At 41.0% G+C, this 13829-nt stretch overlaps 1 protein-coding gene across 3 annotated transcripts in view; it reads left to right on the top strand.

The window, feature by feature from the left end:
- The first annotated feature begins 293 nt into the window (after positions 1 to 293).
- The window catches only part of pla2g4aa (phospholipase A2, group IVAa (cytosolic, calcium-dependent)), a 28828-nt gene continuing 15292 nt past the window's right edge, over positions 294 to 13829 (top strand). The window contains exons 1-14 of one of the 3 annotated variants that reach the window (XM_055882982.1): positions 294 to 508; positions 3626 to 3720; positions 4080 to 4164; positions 4335 to 4483; positions 4707 to 4820; positions 4987 to 5024; positions 5156 to 5300; positions 5557 to 5693; positions 5890 to 6115; positions 7755 to 7869; positions 9905 to 10042; positions 10425 to 10514; positions 13305 to 13370; positions 13504 to 13749. In XM_055882982.1, coding sequence (XP_055738957.1) covers positions 412 to 508; positions 3626 to 3720; positions 4080 to 4164; positions 4335 to 4483; positions 4707 to 4820; positions 4987 to 5024; positions 5156 to 5300; positions 5557 to 5693; positions 5890 to 6115; positions 7755 to 7869; positions 9905 to 10042; positions 10425 to 10514; positions 13305 to 13370; positions 13504 to 13749 — 1741 coding nt within the window. In that variant the 5' untranslated portion in view covers positions 294 to 411. Of the gene's footprint in view, positions 509 to 1511; positions 1716 to 3625; positions 3721 to 4078; positions 4165 to 4329; positions 4484 to 4706; positions 4821 to 4986; positions 5025 to 5155; positions 5301 to 5556; positions 5694 to 5889; positions 6116 to 7754; positions 7870 to 9904; positions 10043 to 10424; positions 10515 to 13304; positions 13371 to 13503; positions 13750 to 13829 lie in introns of those variants that run through there. The other 2 variants (XM_055882983.1, XM_055882984.1) reach the window with 2 other exon arrangements.

Raw genomic sequence — 13829 nt, 5'->3', positions numbered from 1 at the left:
AACAAAGCCCTTTTGTGGGGAAAAACTTACTTGGGCCTGGCTCCCTAGTGGGTGGGCCTGGCACCCAAGTTTATGCCCTCCCATCGCTGTGCCCCTGCCCAATCATGTGAAATCCATGGAGTAGGGCCTAATTTATTTATTTCAATTGACTGATTTCCTTAACTGTAACTCAGAAAAATCGTTGAAATTGCTGCGTTTATATTTTTGTTCAGTATATATAAATCATTGGTTGTGACTGTATGGTACAGCTATAGACGATATTTACAATTTAACTACCGCGAGAGTTGGACTAAACTATTTGAAGCTACATGACGAGTTTTGACTTGCATTTCACTGTTAGTTTAACACAAAATATGTAAATTTTCTGTCAATTAAACCGACAGTTTTTTTTCGATTAAAGTACTTGTTTGTATGCGTGCAGCGTGTAGTTACTGTGATTGGAACCCTGAAATTGGCGACACTAGCCCGGCTACTTCGCACACCGTTGCGGGACCACAGTGCTTGACAGGTAGGAGCGAAGAAACTGTCCCTTGACCAGTGTTGCCGTTCATGCTTGTATCAAGGTGACATCTAGCTGAGTTATTTTTTGTGTAGGCTACTACTATTCTTGAAATAAAACCATGGGAGAGAAAAAAAATGGCCACATACCACCGGCGACACCGTGACTACAGCTGCCCAGAATGAAGCACTTCACATCAGCAAGCAAGCACCTCGATACAGCACCGGTGCATTAGTTATTCGTACCAACTTGCCTTCTCATCGAAATAAAATCATTGGAGGAGAAAAACTGTCCAAATAAAATCATTGGAGGGAAACATTGACCCCGTGAATTCAGCTGTCCAGAAGTAAGCACTTCACATCGGCAAGCACCTCTATACCACACTGGTGCATTAGTCATTCTCACCAATTTGGCTTCTCGTTGTGCTCCCGGAGAGCAGTGGCGTTAGCCAATTGACATGTCACTGTGACGTCCATATGATTAGGATATTAGCTAGCTGTCATCACAGATGAATGAGGAAACCCTAGAGATCCTATTAAATTACTAGAGGGGAGGGGGTAGGCTATGTTATAATCCTCTTCAAAATTCCAGAATAATGCTAAATCGCAGCCATATTGGTCAGGGGGAAATCCAAAACCAGTCTAAGGGTGAATTCATAATTGCCTACAGTGTGTCAGAGTGCACTCTGGGTCGTTCATAAATTCCAATGCGAAACGCATTCTGGGAGAAGGGTTGAGCAAAGCGTTCTGAATTTACAATGGCAGCCAAGCAACCAAGTTAAGACATGACTGAGAGAACACCTCACTCTGACCATTTTACTCGCCCTAGCAGAGTTCGTTAGGCTGTTTTCATGTTATTTAGAAAGTTTCGTGACTGTCACTGTGCTGCTGGCAACAATTGAATTACGTTTCTTTACTGATGTTTACTGCCACCATTCATATTCAATGGGTGCTACACGTTGGTAAATTTATCCGTTATTCTGTGATTTGGAACCCCCTCTGACAAGAGTGCTCTGAAATCAGAGTAGATAGCCAGAGTTCATTTACGAACGTACCCGAAAACGTCCAAAGTCTCGCGGTACTTCAATGGTAAAGCTCCTCCGTAGCTTTATACCATGTAGTCACAACATCCAAGCAGTGCTCGAGGGCAGTTTCACACTGGCAGTGCACTTGAAGGAATGCGGTAAACTTGACTCATGACTTGACATTCGTTAAAGGTGAGCTTATATTTCGATTAAGAACTTTACTCAAGTAATGATGATAATGATAGCCTACATTTATAACACATTATGAGGTTCGTAACTTCTTCAATATTTACCTTTTAAAAGTGAGAGTGGTTGGTTGGCTACCTGTCCACATCAGTTCTGGCGGTGTGCTAGCCCTGTATATGCGCGGATGCACGGCGTCCTATATAGTGCTAGTGGTACACAAGTTTTGTTTATGGCAGTGTTTTAGTGTAAAATATGCTTCTGTGAGTAGCCTAGTCGATAGAAAACTGAGAGTAATTTTAAAAGAGTTAAATCGACGTAGGCTATAGACCAAATGCTTTAAAACTCATCACTACACTTTTACAAATTGTCAACCAACTGCAAGCTATTAGGCATTTTTTTACTACAGGCTAATATTCAGTAGTATGCTTTTTTTTTGTTTAGGCTAGAGAATGTAAACAATCATACAGTGGTGGGAAAGTACCCAGTTGTCATACCTTAAAGATACCTTAAAGTAAAAGTGAAAGTCACCCAGTAAAATTATACTTGAGTAAAAGTCTAAAAGTACTTGGTTTAAAATATACTTAAGTATCAAAAGTAAATGCAATTGCTAAAATACACTTAAGTATCAAAAGTAAAAGCATGAGTCGTTTCAAATTCCTTCTGCTGTCATTGTAGGCAGTCATTGTAAATAAGAATTTGTTCTTAATTAACTGACTTGCCTAGTTAAATAAAGGTTAAAATATTAAGCAAAGCAGAAGGCACAATTTTCATTTTTTATTAATTTACAGATAGCCACGGGCACTCTCCAACATTTAGACATAATTTACAAACGAAGCATGTGTGGTTAATGATCCACCAGGTCAGAGGCAGTAGGGGTGACCAGGGATGTTCTGTTGTTAAGTGTGGGAATTGGACCATTTCCCTATTCTGCTAAGCATTCAAAATATAACGAATACTTTTGGGTGTCAAGGAAAATATATGGAGTAAAAAGTACAATATTTTCATTAGGACTATAGTGAAGTAAAAGTAGTCAAAAATATAAATACTAAAGTACATATACCCTAAAAACTACTTAAGTAGTACTTTAAACTATTTTTTACTTAAATACTTTACACCACTGAAATCATAGTAGTCAGCAGCACAAAAAAGGTGTGTGTTAATTACATGGTAGTGAGCTAGACCGGTAAGGTAGGCCAACTACCATCTAAATGTATGGTTTTAGTACTTGCTGGGGTATGGATGGGGTCTAAAAAAGGACGTTGAAATGTTTCAAATTTCTGCTGAACACAGTGTTGCATATCTCCAAATCTAACTGAGAATTGGGCAGACTGTGATAATGGAGAGAACGTAGAAAATGTATCAGTCAGTTCAAATAAGCTAATTGCATTGCTATAACCTATTTTTTGTTGACCCAAATCAAATATGGATTTAACGTTTCTGTATCATGACAACAACTTACATATTGTACAAAAGCACTACTGTAATGTTTGAAGGTGTAAACTGAAACATGTCCTGGAGGTCAATATGATTTCATGTTCAGGTAGCCTACCAGTTAGCGAGGCGACTCAGCAACTGGAGGGTTGCTAGTTCAAATCCCAGGTCAGATGGGAAAAATCTAGCGGAAAGTGAGCTGGCAACCGTAGCGTTGCTGGTATCAAATCCTAGATGCCATTGCCTGCTCTTGTGCGCTTGAGGAAGACATGACAACAGCTCCCCAGGCGCACAGTGTGGCGCCCCCCCGCACCTCTCCAAAAATTAGTATTGTGTCTTTCGGAGGGGTTGGTTTAAAAGTGTAAGTCAAATTTTGGTTGGATCTTGTGCAATTGACCAATAGTGATCTTAATTTCTTCTCCTGAACATTGATGTTGTCAGTGTCCTGTGTTAGTAAAATGTGTTTCCTATCCAATTTTATTCAGAAGGGTCTTCCAAATCTAAAGTTCACCTGATTCCCTCAAAGTACCGTGATTGGCTCCTGAAGATGTCTTCTATAGATCCCTATCAGTACATTGTGGTAAGTAAACATCATGTTGTCATTGTCAGGACATTATAGACAGACAAACCATTTGACATTTTGTATGTCCTGTTATCAAATTGTTACTGTGTTAAATGAGTCACACACAGCTAATCAAAGAGATAGATGAAGACATGTACACACACACAATACGTGTTACTCACTGTACTAGTACTTCAGGCTGTTGTTTAAGCTGGTTAAATTCTATGAATGTTCTGCTTGAGCTATTGGATATATTTTGTCCAGTCATTTGCATCCAGTCTGGACGCCTCCTATCTGGGAAGCAGAATGACTTACTGGAAAGTCTCCATTCTTCAAGATTATAATGGGATTTCCTCTCTGTTGTATTGCTTCTGCAGGTGGAACACCAGTATTCCCATAAGTTCAAAGTGACTGTGGTACGAGCTGAGAAGGTGACCAAGGGTTCTACCCTGGGAGACTTTTGTGAGTTCCTCCATCTGTTCAAGATTACTCACTGTGCCCACTTTACAGTGTTGTGAGTGTGTAGGTGTGTTTGAGAGATGAGGTGATGTTGCTTTTTCAGTGCCTGTGGTTTTTCTCATGTTTAATCACACTGTCTGTGTGTGTGGTTCTGTGTGTATTTCTAAGAACAGTGGACACTCCAGACCCCTACGTGGAGTTGTTCATCCCAACCACTCCAGACTCAAGAAAACGGACGCGGCACATTGACAATGACATCAACCCCATATGGAACGAGACCTTTGAGTTCATACTGGACCCCAATCAGGAAAACACTCTAGAGGTTAACACTACACTTTGAACTGAGCTACATTACACTACATAACCCAGCAAGCTATGGCTAGACACCTTCAAGCATGATGTATTCTTTCTTTGCAGTAAGATAGTAACTTCAGTTAAGTAGGCATCAATCCTTTTCTTTCAAGAAACCAACCCTATGTTGGGAACCATCTATCAAGATAAATGTAATTTTTTGTATTTCATTTTTTGTGAATTTGCTATTTCAGTTGACATTGATGGATGCTAACTATGTCATGGATGAGACCCTGGGAATGGCCTCGTACTCCATTGCTAAACTCAAAGTGGGACAACCAGAAGTGGTTCCATTCCCCATTGGCAAGGTAGGTCAGTCTTATTCAATTTTACAGATTGCATAGAAAGCACAAGACAGTTGATGTTGTCCACATAGCCTCCATCAAATACATACTGTGTCACAGCACTAAACCCTGTCTAAAAACCCAGTCCTTGTAAATCTCATCAAAAACTTCCTCTATCTTGTTTCCCCAGTTAACCAAGGTGTACTTGGAGATGTCGTTAGAGGTGTGGTATGTATAACTGACAATGGGTGCTTCAATTAATTTTAATTTTTTAGCCGGGAGCGTTGACGTCATTCTCTTTGTGGAGATTTAATCTAAAGCTTACTGACATGTCCGTTTGTCTCCCTCATCTCCTCCAGTTCATCCACAGACCTGCGGTTCAGCATGGCCCTGTGTGACCAGGAGAAGCTGTTCAGACAGGCACGCAGAGACCGGGTGATGCTGGGCATCAAGAAACTACTCAACATGGAGAAAGGACAACACCTCCCCACCTCATTAAGAGAGGTACAACCATAAACATAGTAGAAACCGAGGCCTTCTATGCATTTTTCGGTGTATCTCAAGTGTCAAGTAGAGAAGGGAGTTTTATTGCTGGTTCAAAAGGGAGATATATAGACAATCAGCTAAGATGAATCACAATGACAGTAGTGATCTCTGACACGTGCCTTGTCATTTTGTGTATGTTTGTGTGCATATTTGTACGCCCGCACATGTGTGTGTGCATGCATGTGTGCCTGTATACGCGTGTGTGTCTATACAGGTCCCTACAATCGCCATCGTGGGGTCAGGGGGAGGGTTCCGAGCCATGGTGTGTTTCTCTGGAGTGATGAAGGCTCTGTATGAGTCTGGAGTTCTGGACTGCGCTACCTACGTGGCTGGACTTTCTGGATCTACCTGGTTAGTAGGAACACTGCTTTCATTCCACTGTACTTATAAGATCATTGGAGAGCAACATACTTCAACTGTTTATAACTACCATTCCTATGCTAGTACGAAAACTGACCAAGTAATAATGTTATTATACACAGAAAGTGATTGTGTCCCCCTCTCTCCTTTCTCTCTCACTCTTTCTCTTCCCCCCTCTCCCCACCAGGTACATGTCTACGCTGTACTCGCACCCTGAGTTCCCTAAGGGTAAGGGTCCTGGGGAGATCAACCAGGAGCTGATGAGGTGTGTGAGCAGTAACCCACTGAGGCTGTTGCTGCCCCAGAACATCAAGCGCTACATCAAGGCCCTGTGGAGAAAGAAGGCTGCTGGGCAGCCCGTCACCTTCACCGACGTCTTCGGCATGCTCATTGGAGAGACGCTCATGCCCGGGGTGAGATATGGGTGCGATATCAGCAAATGTGATATCAACAAAGTAATGATATTAGTGTACCGTCTTCAATACCAGCCATTGTGTTCCTTTGACCGAGGCCCTAACCTGCCTTTATTATCAGTAAATTACATCTGTGTTTCTCCTCACTTCATTTGCACATACTATATACAGATTTTTCTATTGTGTTACTGACTATACGTTTGTTTATCCCATGTGTAACTCTGTGTTGTTGTTCTTGTCACACTGCTTTGCTTTATCTTGGCCAGGTCACAGTTGTAAATGAGAACTTTTTCTTAACTGGCCTACCTGGTTAAATAAAGGTGAAAAAACGGTGACTTTGTCACAGAATATTGTATACGAACTTCGGCTGGGCGATATGGCCTAAAAATCATATCTAGATTTTTTTCAAATTCATGGGCGATTCAAAAAATAATTATATATATATATATATATGCACACAGTACCAGTCAAAAGTTTGGACACACCTACTCATTCCACGTTTTTCTTTATTTGTACTATTTTCTACATTGTAGAATAATAGTGAAGACATCAAAACTACTAAATAACACATATGGAATCATGTAGTAACCAAAAAAGTGTTAAACAAATAAAAATACATTTTAAATTTGAGGTTCTTCAAAGTAGCCACCCTTTGCCTTGATGACGGCTTTGCACACTCTTGGCATATAACATACATTTTGATTTGTTTAACCGTTTTTTGGTTACTACATGATTCCATATGTGTTATTTCATAGTTGATGTCTTCACTATTATTCTACAATGTAGAAAATATAAAAATAAAGAAATCCTTGAATGTGTAGTAGGTGTGTCAACTTTTGACTGGTACTGCATATATTTTTTTGTTTAAATGTTTTCTCTATATAAGCTTTGGAAATATGCCCTTTTTGTTACAATTTTACCCAGAACCATTCACAAATAATGACCAACTTCTTGTAGCAGGCATTATACTCTCTGAAGCATAAGCCCGTGTGCTAGTGAGTAGCCAGCTAATCTTCATATTTCAAGTCTAGCCAACTTGGATCTATTTGGTGCTAACAAGGTAGAACAGTTCAACTGTTATGAACACACCATCTTGTCCGTCTCCAACTTTGAACAACAGCCTGTTCACTTTGTTTAGATGTTGAAGTCAAGTGGCCTACCTGGATAAGATGCTTATTTCTCAGAATGAGAACGAGTTGCCAAATTCTTATATAAATGATTATTTTTATGCTCATTGCACATTTATAAAACACAGACTAGACAACTAGGACACAACACTATGTGGCTGCGCTTGACTGAGCATTTTCCATAATCATGTTCATTCAAAATCAAATAGTGAGTTTGAAAGTGCTTGTTATCAGAGAGGAAAAAGTGATCTTTCGTCTTTGTTGCTGTGAGTGGCACGGAGAGTGGCTTGGAATGAATCATATAAATTGTAATTAATCATATAAATTCTATAGATCGTCCAGCCCTACTACAAACCTCTGTTATGACTCTATTAGGACAGGGAACTCATGGTGACAGAGTCAGTGAGTGAATGTAGGAATCCATACACAACTTTATCCATACAGGCATACACAACTATATCCACTTCACTTTTTGGGGAGTGTAAGAACAACCTCTCTCTCTCTCTCTCCAGAGGATGGACTTCAAGCTGAGCCACATGCAGAAGACTGTGAGCGAGGGTCAGAGCCCAATGCCTCTCTTCACCTGTCTGCACGTCAAGCCAGACGTCTCAGAACTCATGTTCGCTGGTAAGACTGAAAGGAAGACTCTCAATTTTTTTGATCCACGCGTTACTAATGGGTTATTTTCCAACGCATCCATCATACTACCAGTTTAGAACAGACAGAAGGAAGTTCAAGCAAGGCATCTTTTTCAAGTACACTTCTTAACGCCTAGATAAGTCACCTCCCACGCTTTCGGTTGAGCAGATCCAGCTACAGGACTCATGTCTGCCTGAAATGAAGGGAAAGATAGGCAGACAACTTTGAAGCAGTATGCATCTTTGGAGCGGTACACTGCATGGCCTTCCCATTGTGGAGCCATGTGTCAATGTGAACAGATACTATGTTTATGGCTGCATTTGTTTAATTTTATTTACTTTCCTGGACAATATGTAAATGACCCAGTGATACAAAACTGACTTTGGTGTTGGTTGGTTCCATCTGTCAATGTGTTGTCACAGCTCCTTATCTGATGGGTTACCATTTACATCAGTGTTTCCCAACCCTGGTCCTCCAGTACCCCCAACAGTAACCCTGGTCCTCCAGTACCCCCAACAGTAACCCTGGTCCTCCAGTACCCCCAACAGTAACCCTGGTCCTCCAGTACCCACAACAGTAACCCTGGTCCTCCAGTACCCCCAACAATAACCCTGGGCAACTAATCATCAACCCCTCAATGAGCTGAACGAGGTGTGTTTTTCAAGGGCTACAACACAAATGTGTACTGTTGGGGGAACTGGAGGACCAGGGTTGGGAAACACTGACCCAGGGATGTAGCTAGTTAACTCTAACAGAAACTGTGGACCATGCACTGTTGTGTATCGTTAGTCACCCAATATTGGAATCATGGAATCAAGCAAATTAGCTGTGACTTTGGAATCTTTGAATGAATGAAAGTACAAACAAATTAACGAATGAATGAACCAAGTTCATTTCTGAATGACTGCAGGCATGCATGTAATTATTGTCATCTTTGCGTTTGAGTCTGAGCCATTTGAATACAGGTTATGGTAGTGTTTACCCAGGGCTAGTGTCACGTCCTAACGTGTGTGTTTGTGTGCTGTGTGTGTGTACGCGCCTGTGGGTGTGTGCACTGTGTGCGTGTTTGTGTGCTGGTGTGGAACATGCTGAATTATTGCGCAAACATTCCCATCGGTGTCAGTTTCACTAGTACAGATACTCATGCTGATCCATCTCTGTCTGACTCTGTCATCAAGGGAAACTGAAATAGACACAGCAGTGAGTGACATTAGTTCTAAAAAGGGAGAGGACACACCTTAAAGATTCAATGGTTCACAGACACTTAGGTACAGGATGTAGACATGAAAATGGTAATACCCTGAAGTATGACGACTGGGAGTTGCGACCAAAATATCACATCACAATATTTTATTAGCAATTTTGACAGTATGCCAGTATTTTATGTTTCTAAATAAAAGGTTCTAAATGATTAGTGCATGACCCTAGAATGGCAACAAATCAATTCTATTTGATTTTAATAGGCTTTTTCCATGCTGACTGTTTTGTTCTCAACTAAATGAGGACAAAACGGACAGTGAAAGTAGTCCAATTTATTTAGTACTGTATAAAAATACATTTTTATAGACTGTATTGTAAAAAAATTATATCGGTATGTGGGTCCATACAGGAATACCGATATTCACAATATATCGCCCAGCCTTACTGAGAGTCAATTCATCAAAGTTCTTGTAAGGTTAACCATCAATGGGAAAGCTTCAGTGTTTGGGTATTAATTATGATATTATAGTAAATTGCTTTGCTTTGCATTGCAAGCAAGGGCCCTAATGTGATATGGTTATAATAACCTTGTATTGGGTTAACTCAGCTAGTTTCCACCATTGGAAGGCTTCCGTGAGCTTGATACACAGTAGCAGCCATTTGAGCTAAAACACTGTCCCAACAGTAATTGGAGTGAAGCTGATTATACAGCTGTCAGTCTGGTTTCACAAGGCTAATTCTACAGTAAAAAACCACTTATCGTCTGTATCATTATTACTAATAGATGTGTCATATTTCTCCTATTGTGTGTTTTGACGAGCAGACTGGGTGGAGTTTACCCCGTACGAGATTGGCATGGCCAAGTATGGTACCTTCATGTCCCCGGGCCTGTTTGGCAGTAAGTTCTTCATGGGCAGCGTGGTGAGACAGTACGAGGAGAACCCCCTGCATTTCCTCATGGGTAAGACTGGCTGCACATTCAGTACAGATGTAGGATCTTAATTTGAGTCAGGAAAATAATCATGCAGCAACAGGAAATGTGATTTATTATGCAGATTATAATTAATGGACATTTTTGTAGGATTTGATGTCATGTTGGAAATTTCAAAGTGGAAATTATAAACATCAGAAGCCTTTTTAAACCTCAAATACACTACGTTTTAAAATGTCCTGCATTGCAGGAAAGTGCTCCTGCAACAAGGTGATCAAATTAAGACACTATACACAGTACGATATGCACCTGAGCTTTCATACAGGCATACATACATGAGCACAAACTCACAAACATAGACTAGATATGCATTTGACTACATACACAAAGTTGTATGCTGTGTCTCTTCTAGGGGTGTGGGGCAGTGCTTTCTCCATCCTCTTCAACCGGGTCATGGGGGTCAAAGGGACCACTGGAGGTACCACCATGGAAGAGGAGCTTGGTAAGATTCTGACCAACCATCGTACAAAACCTACCTTTGTCTCTCTGTCTCTTTAAATGCATGCTCTGTGCGTGCATACGTGCGCGTCATGGTTTCTGTTAGGAAAATGTGGCGCAGGACATTTGACCGGCAGTATTTTAATTGACCATACATTTGACAAATGTACTATATGCATTGTGTGCGTAACCTGACTAGGGTGTCTACCCACGGTGCTCAGAATGACAAATCACATTTAGATTATGGTAATTCATCTTAACAGAACATGCAAATCGAGGATACAACAGTGTGGGTCCTTACTGAATTCTGATGTGCACATTGAAGATGTTAGAATAACTGACACATATACTTTTACTCAACCAACAAGATGAGTAACAAGCAGCAAAATCAGTAGCCTATGTCAATCTACTATCTCCCATAGTAGTAAAGTTTACATATTCTATTGGTCAGCTTGTTATAATGTGCGAAAAATAAATGTCCTATTCCAAACACTCTGGGTCAGTTTTTGGATGATAGATCCCAAATTCATACAACCAGTAGACCTCAGGTGTCAAACTCATTCCATGGAGGGCTGAGTGTCTGTGGGTTTTCGCTCCTCTCTTGTACTTAACTGATTAATTAAAGGTCACTAATTACTATGGAACTCCCCTCACCTGGTTGTCTAGGTCTTAATTGAAAGGAAAAAACAAAAACCTGCAGACACTAGGCCCTCCATGGATTGAGTTTGACAGGCTTGAAGTAGGCCTAGGCTACAAAAAACTATTTTTAAAAGCAATGAGGCTGATGCAACCGATCAGTACATTTAGCTTAAATTGTTACAAAACTATTATTTATTCACATTTGTAAGCGCAGTAATGCACAAAAGGCAGTAGGCTACGTGCGAATGTTCGTTCCATAATGCAGTTAGCGGGAAAACACTGTTGTCAAAAACTCACCGCACATGCGAGTGGTTTCATGTGACCAAGATTAAAATATCCATTTGAAATTAGAAAGAGGGGAGATCTAAAGATACAAGAACTAGCATGGGTTGCTAATATGACTAGGTTTGAAAATCAAAAAGATAATAATTGTTTTATTTGACAAAAATCTGTTGAAATAACGCAGGATGTATTATATTTTAGAATTGCATTGGGGCATACTTATTTCACTGTACAGCCTTACGTATGGATTGTGGATCAATGACATGGGGTATCAGTCTATTCAGTGACACCCAGAGAACATTAGCGTTGTAGCTCTCATTGCGGGACTCTGAAACAACTGTGAATTGAGCCACATTTATTGTCAACCTATGTGTATTGAACATTGTTCCTGAGGAAAAACAATAGTGTGTGGATGTTTTGGAGTCTGATAACTCTGAGGAGGATGTTGGGAAAGAATTGCTTGGGTATTGAGTAGACTGATACCCCATTTCATTGATCCCCAGTCCTTAGGTAAAGCTGTACAGTGCAATATGAATGTCATTGCACACAATAGGCTGACTGGGGAGGTGATTTCACACAGTTACAGTCCCGTGATAAGGTCTACAACGCTAATATTTGCGCAAACTCTTCACAGTTGTGTTCTGTGGGTGTCACTGAGTAAACTGATACCCCATTTCATTGCTTCACATTCCAACCTTGTTTAACATTATCTAGTCTAAAATGTCATGATTCCACCAATTGTAACCTTCTGCATCACTTTCAAAGAGGTACTTTTATATTGAAGGCAAACTGCAAATTACACTATTGTGCCTAATCCTTATTGTGGCTAGCTTCACAACACATAACCCGGTCCGGTCGAGCCTCACTAGCCAGGTGAAGCTAGCTGGTTGCTTATAATGTTGGGCTTTGGGCAACAGGGTTAAGTAGCTGGCTAGCTATTTATTTTCATGAACTGCAGTTCAATTTCAATAGGCAAACAACAAGTGGCTACCTAGCTAATACTTACTCACAAGGATTCCGAAATCATTGCTAAGACTAATGAAAATTAATACCGTTTTTACTGGTCATTGTTTTCAGGCTGTTTTTTTGGTGCTAGCTAGGTACCCCAGAAGTTGCGGTCAAACAAATAATGTTTTATTACCATCGCGGTATTGTAAACACATCATTTGTGGCCGGTGTTTGCTTGTTTGCAGGCTTTTTGTATGGCTTTGACAGTGCTACTAATAGTAGTGGTGTCGCTTGGCTTACACATGCAAATTCAGAACACACAACGTTCTATAATAGAACTGTGTTATTTGACGTGTCAAATTAAAAGCTTAATTAACGCGTCAAATAGTATTATTTGACATTTATCTTTTTTGACACACAAAGATCCAAACGGAGTTTCATAGTATGTTGTGAAGCTAATAGCAGTGGCGCTATTACCGTGTAACTCCAGTAGGGCAACATGTGTACCGGTGCTCGAAAAGTCAACGAAAGCCAACATCACCCATGACAGAGAACGGTTGATTGTCAAGGGCATTGAATTCCATTATCTTGGCGTTAATAGATTTCGCCTTTGCGCTGTCTCGCTGAAATTTTCGTAGCAACTCTAATGGCACTTTAATGTCTTGCAAAAACTAACTTTTGGTAAGCACATTCACTGAGAACTCCATGGTAGTTCACAGTCACACCAACGTACAGTACTCTGTACAGTACTCTGTACGTTGTTGTGAAACTCCACAGGGAATGTGGAAGTCCTGTCAGCAAGCTCATACTGTGGATAGTGAGTCAGTTCAAGTTTTTTTGTCACATGCTAAAGTACAGTGAAAAGATTAAGTTGGATACTGAGTGAGGGTTTGGTTTTCACATGAATGTTGTCACTGTTTTTCAGAGCAAATAAAGCCTCAGCACATTGTGGGTGAAGAGACGCATGAAAATGAGGACGAGCCAAGAAAAGGTACGGTCTACGAGAGAGAAAGGGTGTGTTGTGTGTCTTAGGGCTGTGGTAGTGACATCCCCATTTCTCCCCTCTCCTCATCCTCCTTTCATCCTCATCTCCTCATCCCCCTCTCCTCCATCCTCCCCTCCAGCGGGTGGAACAGAAAACCAGGAGGCAGAGGAAGAGCTCCAGCGTAATGCCCAGGCCAGCTGGACCAGCAGGATGTTCACCTCCCTGGTGGGGGAGTCCACCCTCTTCAACACCCGTGAGGGCAGAGCGGGCAAGGTGCACAACTTCATGCTGGGGCTCAACCTCAACTCCTCCATGCCTTTCTCCCCCTTCAACAACAGATCATTCACACACCACAACCTGGAGGAGGAACAGGACGCTGTCACAGGTCTGAGATCAGTTTAACCCGGGGTTTGAGTGGGTGGGTCAGCGGTTTAACAGCCAAAGGTCTGTAACAAGTCTATCACC

Source organism: Salvelinus fontinalis, chromosome 26 (assembly GCF_029448725.1).
Source record: "Salvelinus fontinalis isolate EN_2023a chromosome 26, ASM2944872v1, whole genome shotgun sequence".
Taxonomy (NCBI): Eukaryota; Metazoa; Chordata; class Actinopteri; order Salmoniformes; family Salmonidae; genus Salvelinus; species Salvelinus fontinalis.
This window is presented reverse-complemented; position numbering and strand designations above follow the sequence as displayed.